At 42.2% G+C, this 15,968-nt stretch overlaps 2 protein-coding genes across 3 annotated transcripts; one reads left to right on the top strand and one right to left on the bottom strand.

The window, feature by feature from the left end:
- Positions 1–427: 427 nt before the first annotated feature.
- On the top strand, positions 428–5,814 carry cpox (coproporphyrinogen oxidase). The gene is made up of 7 exons (XM_015970565.3): positions 428–1,064; positions 1,164–1,307; positions 1,387–1,497; positions 1,617–1,758; positions 2,434–2,652; positions 5,160–5,264; positions 5,345–5,814. The coding sequence occupies exons 1-7, from the start codon at positions 539–541 to the stop codon at positions 5,427–5,429; spliced, it is 1,332 nt and encodes a 443-aa protein (XP_015826051.3). The 5' UTR covers positions 428–538; the 3' UTR covers positions 5,430–5,814.
- A 1,824-nt stretch (positions 5,815–7,638) lies between these two features.
- On the bottom strand, positions 7,639–15,592 carry prrg1 (proline rich Gla (G-carboxyglutamic acid) 1). 2 transcript variants are annotated; one of them, XM_015970566.3, is made up of 4 exons: positions 15,496–15,592; positions 14,847–14,887; positions 11,421–11,581; positions 7,639–8,335 (listed from the first exon to the last, which is right to left on the bottom strand). In XM_015970566.3, exons 2-4 carry the CDS (start codon positions 14,854–14,856, stop codon positions 7,871–7,873), a joined length of 636 nt encoding a protein of 211 aa, XP_015826052.1. In that variant the 5' UTR covers positions 14,857–14,887; positions 15,496–15,592; the 3' UTR covers positions 7,639–7,870. The 2 variants fall into 2 exon arrangements, with proteins under 2 accessions (XP_015826052.1, XP_054608311.1); XM_054752336.2 differs by lacking the exon at positions 15,496–15,592 and adding an exon at positions 15,061–15,124.
- Positions 15,593–15,968: the final 376 nt, after the last annotated feature.

Here is a 15,968-nt window from a genome sequence, read left to right as displayed (position 1 = left end):
TCGTGACCAAAGGGTAGTTCTCATTTAAATATTTGAGAACTGCTTTATTTTTACTGTTAGTCTTCAGATTTATTGGGTTTATGCTAATTGTAGCTCTGGCTAAGTTATTTCAGTGTAGATTGTGTGGGACACCAGGAAAAGCATAAGATGTAGGATGATGATCAAACAAGGAAATATAAGATGTTCTGATCTTGACTGGTTTATAATAATAATAATAATTATTATTATTATTATAAACTTGTTTATTCGAACAGATATGAAAAAATGTCGAAAAAAACAAGGCACCAGAAGATCGTGAACGCAACGTTAGTTTTAACCGCGATGCATTCTGGATTTTGAAGTTTATTCACAACAACAACGCCCGGTTCGAAAACCACTAAGAACTACATTTCCCATGTTTCCAGTTTAAGAAACCCCGCCTCTTTAGTTGACAGTTTTAAACATGACTGATAGCACGTATCCATAACTTCTGATAATGTAGCTAGTACTTCTCACTCATTAACTAGTGACTACGGAAGAGAGGAGGGTCTTCTTACTAATGGCGTCTACTATTGTCTTCTTTTCGGTCAAGAAAACCGCTCAGACCACTACAAGACGATGTTTGAAGGGTCTTGCTCATAGTCCGTCAGTGTCTTTGCTTCCGGGGGGGAGATGGTCTTCGAGAGGGACAGGCGTGCGGTTTATGTCCCAAGGGACCGCAGCCGGGAGATCCAGGAGGGGTGCCCTGGCGCTCAGTGCAGCCGCTGCGGTAACAGCTGCTACAGCGGTCGCGGGGTTCCTGGCCAACGCTGACCACTTCCAGCGAGCAGAAATGGCAACCAGCGTCCCCCAAACTGCAGAGGAGAAGAAGAAGAAGGATTATGAAGATGAGGGGGACATTGTGGAAAGGTGTAAAGACTTCATGTCTGTTCCAGTGACCGACATAAAGGTGTTGCAAGAAAGGAAGCAGGAGATGAGTACCAAGATGGAGATGCTGATCATGGAGACTCAGGCCGAATTCTGTAAAGCCCTGCAGGAGGTGGACGGTGGGACCTTCAAGGTGGACCGATGGGACAGGAAAGAAGGTATGAAGAAAATACCACACGTTGGACCATAAATGAGTGATGGATAAACAGAAAATACCCAGAAAATGAATTATTTTTGACTGTGTGTGTGTGTTTCAGGTGGTGGAGGGATCAGCTGTGTGATGCAGGATGGAAAGGTGTTTGAGAAGGCTGGAGTCAACGTGTCAGTGGTGTTTGGAAACCTGACTGAAGAGGCTGCAAAACAAATGAGGAGCAGAGGAAAAGTCCTGAAAGGGAAAGATGGTACGTGATGCACAAGGATGGTGTTTTTAGCCTGCCCCTCTCTCTGATGATCTCTCTTAATTTGTTCTGTTCGTTTAAGGTAAGCTGCCTTTTTGTGCCATGGGTGTGAGCTCAGTCATCCACCCAAAGAACCCCCACATACCCACAGTGCACTTCAACTACAGATACTTTGAGATTGAAGAGGCAGATGGTGAGTTTCAGTTCTTCGTGACACTTTGTGACAGTGACACTGTTGAGCAAGTGAATGAATGATTACCCTTGTTTCTTCCTTTTCTTGGTGTGTGTGTGTGTGTGTGTGTGTGTGTTCAGGCACCAAGCAGTGGTGGTTTGGTGGAGGAACTGACCTGACTCCTGTATATATTGATAAAGAAGATGCCCATCACTTCCACAAAACCCTGAAGGAGGCCTGTGACCAGCACCACCCGCAGTATTACCCCGACTTTAAAAAATGGTGTGTGTGTGTGTGTGTGTGTGTGCGTGTGTGTGTTCAGGACTGACTCCAGAATTTGTGTGTGTGTGTATGAATGACAATGGGTGTATCCTTTCTGTTTGATGTTGATAAGAGGAAGTCTCTTCCTAAAATCTTGCAGACGCAGAGAAACCGTTGAGCTGTGTAAAGCCAGAGAATGACCAGTGTGGGTGTGGTTTATCTGATTATACCTTTTAGAAATTCCACAATTCTGGCAAATTTCCTTTCATTAAAGTTTATGGCAGCATTACAACATTTTCAAAACACAACCTTATTAGATAAGACTTAGATTTTTGAAAATGTGCAATTCTGACATCTGTTGTGGCCACAGAGATCAGCTGAACAGTCAGGACTTCATTATTTTTGCCCATTTGTGCTATTATTTACTCTTTATAAAACATCTTATAAGTTTTTACATAAATGCTCTAATTTGGCAGCCACTTATATTATTTTGCTTGTACAATCAAGTGTTTAAGTGCATTTCTTAATCAGTCATTCACACAAGTGCACATTTTCTTCACTGAGGAGCCAATCTGGGGCTAAGTGGCGTTCTGTGCCTTGCCTACGTACACATAGATGGTTGGAAGGTGACCACGTTTTCACTAAGCTTCACTTGAAAAGTGAATAATTTAGCGGTTCAATCCTTCTGGCCCGTAGGTGTGATCGATACTTCTTCGTTCGCCACAGAGGAGAGACTCGTGGTATAGGAGGGATCTTCTTTGACGACCTGGACTCTCCGAACCAGGAGCAAGTGTTCAAATTTGTCAAGAGCTGCGCACGCACTGTGGTGCCCTGTTACCTTCCCATCGTGTACAAACATCTCAGTGACTCCTTTACTGCTGAGGAGAAGGACTGGCAGCAGGTTCGGCGAGGGAGGTGAGGATTTAAATGATGCACGTCGCAACTGATGACCATTTAGATCAGCTACTTCTTATTTAATCAGCAGAAGGATCAGATCTTGTTCCTTTTGGTGATGAGTCATTTCCATAAAGTGTCTGATGTGTCAGGCGCTCTATTATTTCATCTGAAACCCTGCTGAGTGTCTGCTTTTTTGCTGTTAGGATGTTGATGTGTAACTTGGTGCTAAGGAGGTTTGTCTCAACATTGAAACAAACTTCTACTTTCTTTGTTTTTATGTGAAGTCAGTGCAGCTCCCGGCAGAGCTCGATGCCTCGGTGGGGAGTGAGACAGTCAGAGAATGAGCTTAATGTTTAGTTATGAATGAGTGGAAGTGCAGTAGTGAATTTAGAAACAGACGCATGATTGCAAAAGGTGGGAGGCTAGATGTGTGAAAGGAATGAACTCTGGCTCACTCTCATCTGTGAGCTCTGTGGCTCACAGACTGAATAAACCTTTTCAGATTCAGATGAACTTTTTATTCCCGCAGGAAGGTTCAGGTGAGAAATTCAGTTACCAGCAGCAGCGCATCAACAGAGGAGGAAAAAATGGTTTCTACAAGAAACAAAATGGACCAACGTTTATTTAAAAACTAAAATCGTAAAAAAAAATGGTAACTTTACTGTAAGGGTTCCCTTTATTAAAGAGACAATGAGTAGTTTTTACCGTTAATCTCTGGAAACATCCATCGAAATGTTGCTGAAAATGAATAAAATGATGTCCAGTCGTTGAAAAATATTGGCAGCTTTGTAACATATAACCATAAAAATTGGGTCTAAAGTGCATAGGGCGCGGGTCTAGCATCTTTGGGGGACGCCATGTTTCCTTCTGGTTGGCTCGGGGTCCTGCGCCTGGCGATGGTGTCACACTAGATGACTGGCTGGGCGTACGACTTATGGAAGTTATGTTACCACGTTCAGAAACATTTAGATGGTAAGAAACATGAATTTAATAATTAAACTGCTAAACTCTTTTCAAAATCGATGTGAAGGAACAGTGTCGAAAAAGAGATGCTATATATTTTGGCCAAGTGGTATTGCCATAGTATGATAATGTCATCGGCAGGCGCAGGACCACGAGCAGATTCGGAAACTACAGCGCCAGAAAACTAGCATTAGCATTCTCTCGATGGAACTAACTGAAGGACCATCAAAGTCTGAGGAGTCGGACCGAGGTTGCGTGCTTTCTGCTCCACGGGTAACATTTACCGTAATGTTTTTTCAACTAGCAACAGTCAAACTACTCTGAAATGTATGTATATACTGCCCCCTAGTGCTAGGAAACTACACACTGCCACATTAATGTTATTTAGTGCATTATTAAGAATTAATAAACAAAGGGTCGCTTTATTAACATTACCATTATTGTTAATGGTTGTAAAAGGTTTTAGTTTTTTCATGCTTAAAGAGCAAGTCACCCCCAAACCAAGATTTTTTTTTTTTGCTGATTAACTACACAAATTAATGTCTAAGACACGTGTAGTCAATAATTTGGCACTTTAGAGCAGCTTAGTTAAAATTTAAATATTCTGCCTAAAACTGTCAGCATTGTGCCGTCATCAGGTAAAAACTCAGCTCTACATTTGAATTTAAATCTGCCATTGCTATTGGCTAAGAAGTACACAATGACGTTAGCTGGTACATTATGTCACAACGTTGTTGTGAGCCTGTGTGTGTGTGTGTATTTGTTAGCGGCTCTGCCCTCTCGGTCTGCCAGGCAACATTTGTTGCATTTTTCAAACATGAAGTGGGAGTGGAGCAAGACTCTGGTAGAGGGTGACTTGCTCTTTAATAATACACAAAGCAAGGTTAATAATGGAACCTTTATTTTAAACTGTCTCCAAAAAAAGAAGAAAATATGGAATTATGTCAGCAGGTTTCAAATTTACAGATCAAAATGGGAATAAATTTCATCTGCTGTCTTTTTGTTTTTGTTTAATATAAAGTCTATAAGGAAAATTTGTTATTTTAAGTTTAAAGTGGAATAACTTCAAATGATGTGTTCGAATAATAAAGTTTAACTAAATAAGTGAAAAGAGAAAAAGGCACGTTGGATGGTGGGAGAGGGGCAAGATCTTAGGCAACAGTTAGAAAATTAAAACTTTTCAAAGTTTGGTCAGCATCATTATTATCACAAATCATTAATTATTTCAGATGTTTTAGGTCTCATCAGCTTTATTCATTTACAATACATCTGACACTGAGGTTGTTTTTTTATGAAGGCCTATGTCACAAATTTTCCACCACCATCAATTCAAATGAAGTGAAAAATCTCAGAAAACAAGAGATTCTTCATTTTGTTGGATCTAACCTGTTTTATTTCACTTGTGCTGTATGGAATTACCTTCAAGTATCATGAAATCAGAAACAATGAGAGCAAAACTCTAGTTTATATCTTGTGTAAGGCATTTCATCACAGTGTGTGTGTGTGTGTGTGTGTGTGTGTGTGTGTGTGTGTGTGTGTGTGTGTGTGTGTGCACATTGTAGATATGTGGAGTTTAACCTGGTGTACGACAGAGGAGTGAAGTTCGGCCTGGCCACGCCCGGCTCCAGAATCGAGAGCATCCTCATGTCCCTCCCTCTCACTGCCAGGTAAGACTACACCCTCCAGCTCCTGTGCGTGGCTGTATATGTTCTGTGTTCCTTAGTGACGAGTCACCTTTCATCCTCAGGTGGGAGTACATGCACGAGCCTCCCAAAGGTTCCCGGGAGGCAGAGATGCTGGAGGTGCTCCGAAACCCAAAGGAGTGGGTGTGAGCGTGGTGTAGACGGGTTCACAAAGGTTATTTGTTGTATTTTGAAAAGCTGCGACTGGTGGGACAAAATCTGCGTTTAAAAAAACCACGTTAAATTATAATGGCCGCTCTCTCTATATAAATACTTTTGTTTTATTGTTATTTTTGTTGATTTGTGTTTGATCATATCAGCCTCGTCAGAGCTTTACAGAATGAGATGATGGTTTGTGCCAACAGTCAAGTGACCTGCCATCTGGTCATCTGATGACTTGAATTTTTGTATTTTCTTTAACTTGTCAAAACTTTAATTTCTTTAGATTCTGTTTAATGAAGCACTGAAAGGGAAAAGAAACTGAACCACTCTGTACATCACCACTGCTGTCCATAGCAATAAACCTGGTTTCTGACGTGTGTGTGTGTGTGTGCGCGCGCGCTCCAAAGCTCCTGAGTAAGAATAAATCGCTCTCTTGAGCCCCCTTCGCTCTCTTGTTGGTCTTGCAGCTGTGGTTAATGAGTCACTTGCTTTGTCTGGACTCTGGTAAACAATATTTGGATTTTGGATCACGTTTCAGGTTGTGAATCACAGTCCAGGTGGTTATTCAAAGATCCAGTTTTCAGGACCTTTTCTTTTATATATAGTATCTCGAGTTATTTACCCCAAACAACACACACAAAATGTTATTCCAGTCAGTACCAAAGCAACTCTTTCAGTTAGAACTTTTTCTTCCTTCATGAACTAGTTATGTATTCTCTCCGAACCAACAACTCATGTTTGTAAATGATGCAACAAAACAAGATGCGTTTCTGAAATCTGAGTGACAAGAAAGATATTTTGTCTTTTTAAAAATTTATTCAAGCTTTTGCACATGTCCAGGTTGTATAACAAGTTCCCTTGTACTCTATCTTAAATAACATTGTTTAATAAGGCATAGTAAAAACAGGGCTGTGTGGAAGTTACCGGACAACCAGAGGGAGTACCAGCCGAGGTTCACAAGTTAACTCGCACAAATACAACGTTCTTAGTGCTCCAAGTGTGCTGTGAGGAATATATGTGATGGTCATCCATGTCACATGACTCAACGGGTACATTTCAAGTGGGTTGCATTTTGAAAGTATTGCATATTGATTATGAGCACCAAAGTGTACACTGGCATCATGAATGCTGGAATGACAGGCTTTCCTGTTTCAGTCCAGAACTCGTTCTAAGTGTAAACAACGTTTCGTAGTGTGTTCACACGCTGTAGTTCCTTTACACCGGTGTCAATGTAATCACCAAATTCCTGTGCAGTAAAAATCTTACTGTAACTTTCACACAGTCTACACACATACAGTGTGCAGAGGTGCATTACACATGCCAAGCATAATCTTCAGTAACATTTAGTCCAGGCTTGTCCCTTAAATCTCCATCTAAAGCCCCTGTATTCGTTTTCTTGCTCATATTCTCAGCTCTGTGGCTTCACAGGTGGATGTGGGCCAGTGAGCCCTAACAGAGCGGAGTTCTCATTTTACGCTTGCAGGTTGAGCTGCATGCACAATCAAAATAATAAGCAAACGTGACACCCGCATACAAAAATAGGTCCCTTTTAACTTTTGTTTAGCTTGATCCCTAAAACTTAAGCTCTAAATATCGCTAAAGGACACAAAAGGTTGGACCAATGCCTTCGTTTGGAAACTGCATTGACACGGTTTTTACTGCAACAATGAACTGAAGTGCTGGAGGCCACGTAGAAGGTTGATGGGTTAGTTCACACCAAACTTTACAGCTTAGCTCATTATGAATTTCAAATGTTAGCTTTTGATGTGTGTTCTGGTCGTAAACTGTCCCAAAACCAAAAAGTAGGTGGCCGCCTAACATTCCTCTGGTCCATAACAAGTTACGTTAGCTGTCAGAAAAGACCAGATTCTGATTTCCTACCAGTTCTGTTTCGTCTCTTGCTGATTAGATGTGAACTAATGCAGGTTTTAGTTGTCTGAAAAGTTACTGCAATAGAAAAACTTTCAAAACCATAAATATGACAAAAATGTTACCATAGTTAAAAGATATTAAAAATATGTACAAAATATCTGACGATAACCAAACAACTCACTATTTGGCACCAATCTTCAAAGATGCATCAGTCCAACCCCTTTTACACATAAAATGATGTTCCTTTAATATAGCACGGATTATTGTGACCACTGATTCTACTTAAGGAAATGCAGCTGAGGTGTTGGTTGGTTTTGGTATTCAAGGATCACATTTTCCCTCCTGGCTTCACCTTAACTAAGTGATAAAAGATTAGTGCAAATCTCAGCAGAGCTGGTAACAGCAAAGATTGCATTAGTCGACTTGAGTGACTGTTAATGTGTTTTTGCTGTGTGTGTTGAATGAGAAAGGCTGGTGATACCACAGTAGTAGCACTATTAAACAACTAGTCCCAGTGAAGGTTCGGACCTCAGTTTGGGTGGAAGAGGAAGACAGGTTTACTTCCCTTGACCGCCGCTGATTCTCACCGAGCTGGTGTTCATTATGTCTTCGTATTGAGGAGGAGGTTCTGTCTCTATTTGGACGTCTGTGTGGCCCACGGCCTCTTCGTAAGATGGCGGCGGATCCCCCACGCCCCCTCTGCCTGAAGTCATCTCAGAGCCCAGGTAGGCTGGGCTGCTGTGGATGCTGAGTTCTGATTGGTCACCGTGGTGGTAATCCCTCCCCCACTGATCCATGGAGACCACCGACAAGACGTGGTTATGATGGGAGTGTCCCAGACTTGGGCTGCGCTGTGAGCGCTTACGGGCATGACAGCGCCACGCGGTGATGGCGATGGCAGCGATGATGAGCCCAACCAGCACCAATGGCACGACCACGTACAGAGACTGAGCTCCGCCCACCACCGAGTTCAGCCCTCCTGGTGGACTGCTTTCCCGGACATATTCCTCCCAAAAACGCCTCTGCAGTCAGGACAAAAACAGACATGAGGTCAAAACCAAACAGAGCACTGACTAATATTTCTAACAAACCCGAGTCAGACTAAACCAGTCACACACACACACACACACACACACACACACACACACACACACACACACACACGTTATGTGCATTACAGCAACATAAAGGGAGTGGACAACAACTCCCAAACAACCAGAGACCACATGATTTTGCATGTTTTTCTTTGCTCTCCAGCCTCTCGGCGGGTTTACAAAGAGCCTTCCGGCTCTGTGAGCACTGGGCTGCTCTTCCCGTTGATGAAAATCACTTCCTGAAAAGAAAACAAACAACATTCCAAACACTGAGACTTTTGTTACAAGATTTCATTGTTGGGCAGAAGAAAATAGTCCTAGCAGACTTGTAGGTGAATATTGTGTAGCTGGGGTCAGTTACACATAGTTTAACACGGATTTCTGGATTATAGATGCAGATGAGAACTCCGTTACTGTAGATAGATCTTTTCTCTCTCACGCACTCATTTTCTGTAACACCTTTTCTCATTAGCATTATGGGGAGCTGGTGCCTAACTTCAGCAGTCATCAGGAAAGAAGCGGGGGACTCTAGATGGGTCACCAGACCATCACAGGGACCCACAACGACAACCAGTCACACACCCACGCACACCTGTAGGGACAATTCAGTCCCCAACTGACCTGAAGTGCATGTTTTTGCTCTGTGGGAGAAAACCCATGCGCGGACAGGGAGAACAAGCAAACTCCAAACTAGAGATGTTCTAATGACATTTGTTTGCTCCCGATCCGATAATTTTCAGCAAATCATTAAAACAAGAAGAAAAAAGGAAATAATTTTCAGCAAAGCATTCAAAGACACCTGCTAGTTGTCTTTAAGTTTCACTCTTTGTCTGGGAAGAACACAGATTAAAAACGTGGTTATTTTATGAATATATTCAAAAGTAGCAGTGTTGCTCATTTCAACATGCCCCGGCAGACTTTTCCCTGCGTAACACTAGTAGCTTCTGCCGGCAGCTCCTGTGCTGTAGGAAACAACCCGACGTTTTGTAGTTTGTTGGAAGTTTCTCTGTTTATTAGCATATCCATTGCAAAGCCATCTTTGTCGGCTAGCTTCGCATTTTTTTCCGAGTTTGCTGTGAACTGGGACTGTTAGTGGCAAACTGGGAATCAAAGGAGACAGGTGATTCACTTTGTTGACACCTGAAGGGAAAAGCCTAAAGTGAAAGTAGTTTGTTTGACTGCAACGAATCATGGAACTGTGTCCTCTCCAGCATGTGGAACGTCCAGTAAGCACACACTACAAGTGGCTGCTGCTCTGCCTTCCCAGTCCAGTTTAAAATACCACCAAGCTGAAGAATTTTTAGCTCTCCTGAGGAGACGCGTTAGCTCTGCGTTAGCCTGCTTGCTAACAGCTGCGACTTGGTGCCTGAATCCCTGCCTGCTGTAAAGTGTGTGACGTTAGCGTGTTGTTTTCATACAAGAAACAGAATTCTGATGTAGAGGAACTTGTTGAAATTACAACTAAGCCATTGTTATTCCATTTGAAAATCTCTCTCTCAGGGCGAACTTAAAAAGTCATTTGTTGTTTTAAAAAAGTTGAATCCGATCTTTTCTGATTTTTTTTTTTTAAATGACATGATTGGGCCCGATTTCCGATGAAGTGATCGGATCGGAGCATCCCTACTCCAAACAGAAAGGGTGCCGGTGGCTTTGAACCTGTGAATCGTCTGTCCTGGTAACTAAACTTGTCTTATTTTGATAAACAATAATATTGTCATTTTGAGACAATTTTTTATGACTATGATGACAACGGCATAAAAATGCAAGTACACCCTCTGAATGATTTATAAACTTTCTGAAGGGCTTTTAACATTAGAACTGGAACACATTTGAAATGGCCAAAATAAAACAATGACATGGGAATAAAAACCTTGTAAACAAACTTTGTAAACAGTGTGATTAAGTGCACTACATCACCTATGAGTGTGCGACATTTAGCACGGTCTTTCTGTATTTTGTTTAACTCATTCGCTGCCAGCGTTTCTCACCGTTTTTACTGTTTTTTTAAGAGTCACAGAACGTTGCGCGCTAGGATGATGTCGATGCCAAAACAACCAAAACAAAGCGGAGACTCACCTCTTACATCAGGAAGAATCCAAGCATTTCGAGCTCTATCTGTTTTTTCATAATCCGTTGTTGAATTGTGATCAGCAGAAGCTTTTCCGGTTCGCGCCTCACTTTTTTTACAGCAGCGGCCCAAAACGATCTCCTAACACATGGATTTTCTGCTTCCTGATCACGTGACGTGTGACGTATGCAGATGAAGATCGGCTTCAGAGCTGAGATGTTTGTTCTCACAGTGCGGGAGCTCGTTCTGATTCCCACACATTAAAAAATGCAAATGACGACTTTAGTCGTCATTGGCAGTGAACGGTTGAATTTAAAATGACAACTTTAGTCGTCAATGGCAGTGAATGAGTTAATGATCAAATAACCCAGTAAATGTAGGCTGCTGGAGACGGCCCATCAATTGAAGCTTTATTTCCAAAACTGGGCGTTTGAGGTGCACGTGCTACTTTGTGGCGTTTCTCTGTTTTGTTGCAGCAAAAGTTGTTCGCCGCAGTCATTTGTTTTGAATCCAAAGTGCTGCCATACTGCAACCGTAGTGTTTTGCTTCAAAACCAATTCCATCTGTTTTACCAACTGGAGCTTGTCTGGTTTGTTACTCTTCATGCGGCTCTGTTGCTGCAAAGTTACCCGACACGAGATAAGAGTTTATTCCTCCTGGGCGAGAAGTGGAGGGGCCATGCAAGACTCATGCACCGCCGGAGTGAGGTCTTTTAATGTTCACTTTGATTTAGGGTTAGAGTAAGAGTCACAAGGAAACCTAATGAGCAATGCCAGCATTGCAATCATTTTCATTTATCATGTCATGAATTCATTTATTGCAACAAGCTTACCTGTGAACTTTTTATATATAAGAACCATATGTGATCATGCAGATAATGAAGTCTTTTATAAGGATCCGATGTCTTGCTACCAAGACCTTTACAAAGAAAGTCAGTTTTCTCACCGTCTTCTCATCATTCTCAAAAGCTTCACGGGCTTCCTCATACGTGCAGACCTCCTCACGACACTCCCTCTGGATGTTACCTAGCTTTATCTCCTCGAGAAGGAAGTTGGCCCTCCGCAGACGCTTTAGCAAGGAGTTGGCAGTGCTTGCTGGCAGGAACACTGTGAGAACAGCAACAGAAGATCAGAACATGGGAGGGAGACGGGAGGAGGCAGAAACAATGGCACAGTTGGAGCAACGATACAAGTCTGGGAGACATGTATGAGAAAATGCTACGTTAAAAAGACCAAGCAGAGAAAACCAAAGAAACAAGTCAGTAAGTGGAATAGCACGTAGGAAGAAGGGACGGGAGAGGACATAAGCAAATAAAAAGAAGAAAACATACTAATAAAAATAAGCTAAAAAGTGAGAGTTGTTGAGACCAAACAATGACAGCAGAGGCGAGAGCAGCTCAGTGCCCACATTTCTGCATAAAAACAAAAGCTCCTTTGATTTAGGCATTCATTACTTTTAGGCCACATAGGAAAAACATAGAGGAATACATTTGAGGCACTAAGTACCCCATGGTTTTAGAAACCCGGGAGAAAAGGATATGCCCTCCAATAGAAGGCGTGCATGACATGAACACAGTATGTCCTGGGAGTGGAAGTTTGATGTGCAGTAAATATTCACACGCACACAACCCAACTCACAACTTAAAGGTGCAATAAGTCATGAAGCAAGAATGACATTTGGTGGTCACATGTGGGTACTGCAGTCCATTTTTATAAACAAAAGGTAAAATAGTAAACGGCCTGTATTTCATATAGCGCCTTCTAGAATCCTGGAGCCCCCCAAGGTGCTTTACAACACAATCTGTGATTCACCCATTCACACCCTGGTGGTGATGAGTTCCACTGTAGCCACAGCTGTCCTGGGGCACACTGACATAGGTGAGCCTGCCGTACACAGGCGCTACCGGTCCCTCCAGCCACCACCATCAGACAAGGTGGGTTAAGTGTCTTGCCCAACACAACGACAGCGACAGACTGAGCAAGGCTCAAACCTTCATGCTTCTGATTACGGGGCGAGCACTTAACTCCTGTGCCACCATGGCCCCATGACTTTCTCACTACCCTTCCATGAGTTTCATGGCTGTTGCCAGTTATGGATCAGTACCAGAAGATTCTATTGACCAGTGAAGATGAGTCATACACTTTAAATTGCTGAGTTGATAAATACATCATCCTATCTGGTGTTAGTACTCTTGGGAGTTTTACAGTAGGGAGCACTTATTACGGTATACCTCCTACATTAGAGGAGTATAGGGTCGTTTATGCTAGTACGTTCTTGTGAACTTGACAAGAATGTGCTTGGCAAGTACAGCAGAAAGTGTGTTCTACCAAGTAAGGGAGAACATGGACGGCATTTGGAACAGGACCGTACTACAAAGCACTATGGCTTGTTGCCAGGGTTAAAAAATGGCCAGAGCTATTTAACTCAGCTTTTATTTTGATAGTGGGTTAGCTAATTAGCATTTTGAGGCATTGTGAAGAGTCTAGAAAAAGTAAAATATAACAAATCCACAGCAAAATTTGCAGATTACACACAACTACTTACAATAACAAACAACTTTGTATTTCTTTATTTGTATTTCTGATATAAAACACTACAGTTATGAGCTTTCTCCTCTGCAAAAGCTACAGCAACACTGCACCGTACAAGATTACTCCGCCTTCACAGGGAGCTTAAAGGACATCTGGAAAGATCTTTCCAAACCTTTACCAAGTACAACTGATTATTTAGCATAAATAAACTGACAGTTACCATGCAGGAGGTCATGTGCAATTAGTTTTTTGCCACTCATTGAACTACTTTGGAATTGATGAGGATTTGGATCAATATACAGAATCGACAACCACTGATATTGATAAAAACTTTTAATTCCAACCCCTAATGTTTATATATTTCAGAGACTTTACAACACGATCAAATTTGTCCTTCATTCTCCCCCACCTCTTCATGTGGTTGCCACCTCTAAACACCGCGCTTTCTATCATTTCCGTCCACTAATAAAAACGTTTCCTCCATGTTTTTGTACTCCTCTGTCACGGTGAATATACATTCATATTTTGAGACTTTTTCCCTGATGCATTCTTCAATCTGTTCCAGGTCTGCCTCTAAATATCTTTTTACTTTTTGGCGAGGCAATGGTGGTGCTGTTGACAAATTGAAAGGAAGCGGCGTCCTGACCAATCACAAGCCAAGGTCACTTACGACAGATAATTGAAATTTTGGGCATGTCTCCATCACCCTCTGAGTCTGTGGGAGAGCCCGTTCGCCGACACATAACAGTGTTGCGTGTCTCGCACCAACGCAGACAGAGAAGTATCAATTAGGCTTAACGGTGTACAACACAATGCATTATGGGATACTCTGCTGTCCCAAGTTCACAGAACGATGCATTAAAGCATCCTGGATACAATGGGCAGATTAAGAGCACATCCATAAACTTTCAGCGAACTTGCCATGAAACGTACTAAGGATTGGAACAGTACTTGGGCCATCGTTGATGTTTCACACGAACGTGAGTGCACAAGTTCAGACGAGTACGTGTATTGAGAAAGGCACAGTTGTTTGCTGTCCTGCATTTAGCTTGTTGTTATAAATCTGAACGTCTCATTAAAGGAAGTAAAACGCCACAACTGACTCATTATTCCCTTCACACATACATTCCACTGTAATAGTGAGATTATGGTGAATGAAAAAGTAGACTGAGTTATTTTAGAGCCAACTTTTTGCTTCTAATTCACTGTTAGCATTGTTAGCTCAACATTAGCCTCTAGCCTGTTTCACCCAATATTTGAGTAAAACAAAAAGATGCTGTGACTTCTTAGGGGGTACAAGATAACTTTTGGGTTGCTCCTTTTACTGGCTTAGGTTTATTAACAACTCCGGAGATTTTTGCTAGACGATGTCGAATAACAAATGCAGCGTTAGCTCAGCGCAGACTTTGAAACCTCACGGGCTCACTGACAGTAACTGCATCCTTCTAGTTTTTTGAAAGGTGAAAAACAGACACACACACACCCCAGCTGAGAAGGAAATATGTTTCTGTATAATATTTCTTTCTTCCTACATGATTCAGACACTAGACTGTTCTGATTATTTCACTGTAGAATTCTTACATATTGCTCCTTTAAATGGATGGGATTAGCACAAAAACTGGAAATCACCAGTGGAAACACTGGGAAGAATGTCCATTGTTTCCGTATTTAAAACAACAATAAACCTGAACAGGCTCACATTCCACTCACTAATGTTGGAAGTAAACACCATGGGGAGGACAATAGCTGAAACTGGATTCTGCTGAAACTCTGTAAGGATTTTGTTCGTTTTCTCCCACTAGGTGGTTAAAAAAAAGAAGTTTAGTATCAGTATACATACCACTTCCCATGATTCCTGCCAGGGTGTTTGGGGTGACTTATCTGCAGAGAGTAAAACACACATTAGGCAATAAACACACAGTTTTATAATACCGATGTGAAAAAAACACACAGTAACTTATTAGAACAGGGCTATAAAAAGTACGAGCAGATGATGGTGACCACCTGATAAATGTATTCAATATTATGACACCAAGCACATCTTTTCTTCCTACCAACAGGATGAGGTTTGTACTGGCAACAACTGGCCGAGCAGTGTTTCATACACATGAACGTGTTACTGGGATCCTCCAGGCTGATGCTAGAAGATGACGTACAGCAGAAAAATCCCAAACAAAGCGACGCCGCCCCGTGGAAACTAGGCTACATTCACACAGCAGAAACACAATGGAACCCCAGGCTTTAACGAGAGTATAACAAGCCGTCTCCTCTCGCTGGTTTGGGTGTGTGTTGGTTAGCGGAGCGTCCGTCCTGACAGGCTCGTTTAATTAGTGGAGCGCCTCGGCTCGAGCTAACAGGGATGCGATAACGTGACTGAAAATATACGGCTAGTTTTCCACAAGGCGGCTAAAGACGAGACCTCAGATAAATATGGGTTATTTCACTTCGCGTCAAGAAAAGCGGACATGAAACATTTGGGTGCCACTTACAAATTTTTGTTCCCGAAAATGTGCATAAGCGATTCCCTCCCCGTCGTCTCCGTTAGTGCTGCTGCTGCACGCAGAGCGCATGCGCAGACCTCTGTTTGCGACTGCGGCCTCTAATCAGCCCCTTTTCCCTCAATTAAAGGAGCAGACTCAATCAGATAAAAACACACGTAACGCAAGTTACGGTGTAACTATGGTTCTGTGAGTTCCTGGATGACTGCCACTGGCAGTCAGGAGGGAACGAAACAGAACCCCTACAAACCCAGCCACGGAGACTGATCGTGAATCCGTCTGCACAATAAATAAATATATAAATAAATCCAACCATAAAGAAATGGGCTGGAATTGCCCAAAACAATTCCACAAACTTTAACCCATTTTACATTCCATTTAGGGTTTATTTCAATTGACATTGCAAACAGCTATCAAATTATATATGTGTATGTGTTAGATGTAATGTGAAATATGGGGTGATC

This window comes from Nothobranchius furzeri, chromosome 8, assembly GCF_043380555.1.
Source record: "Nothobranchius furzeri strain GRZ-AD chromosome 8, NfurGRZ-RIMD1, whole genome shotgun sequence".
NCBI lineage: Eukaryota > Metazoa > Chordata > Actinopteri > Cyprinodontiformes > Nothobranchiidae > Nothobranchius > Nothobranchius furzeri.
The sequence above is the reverse complement of the archived record's forward strand: the minus strand, read 5'-3'. Positions and strand labels throughout refer to the sequence as shown.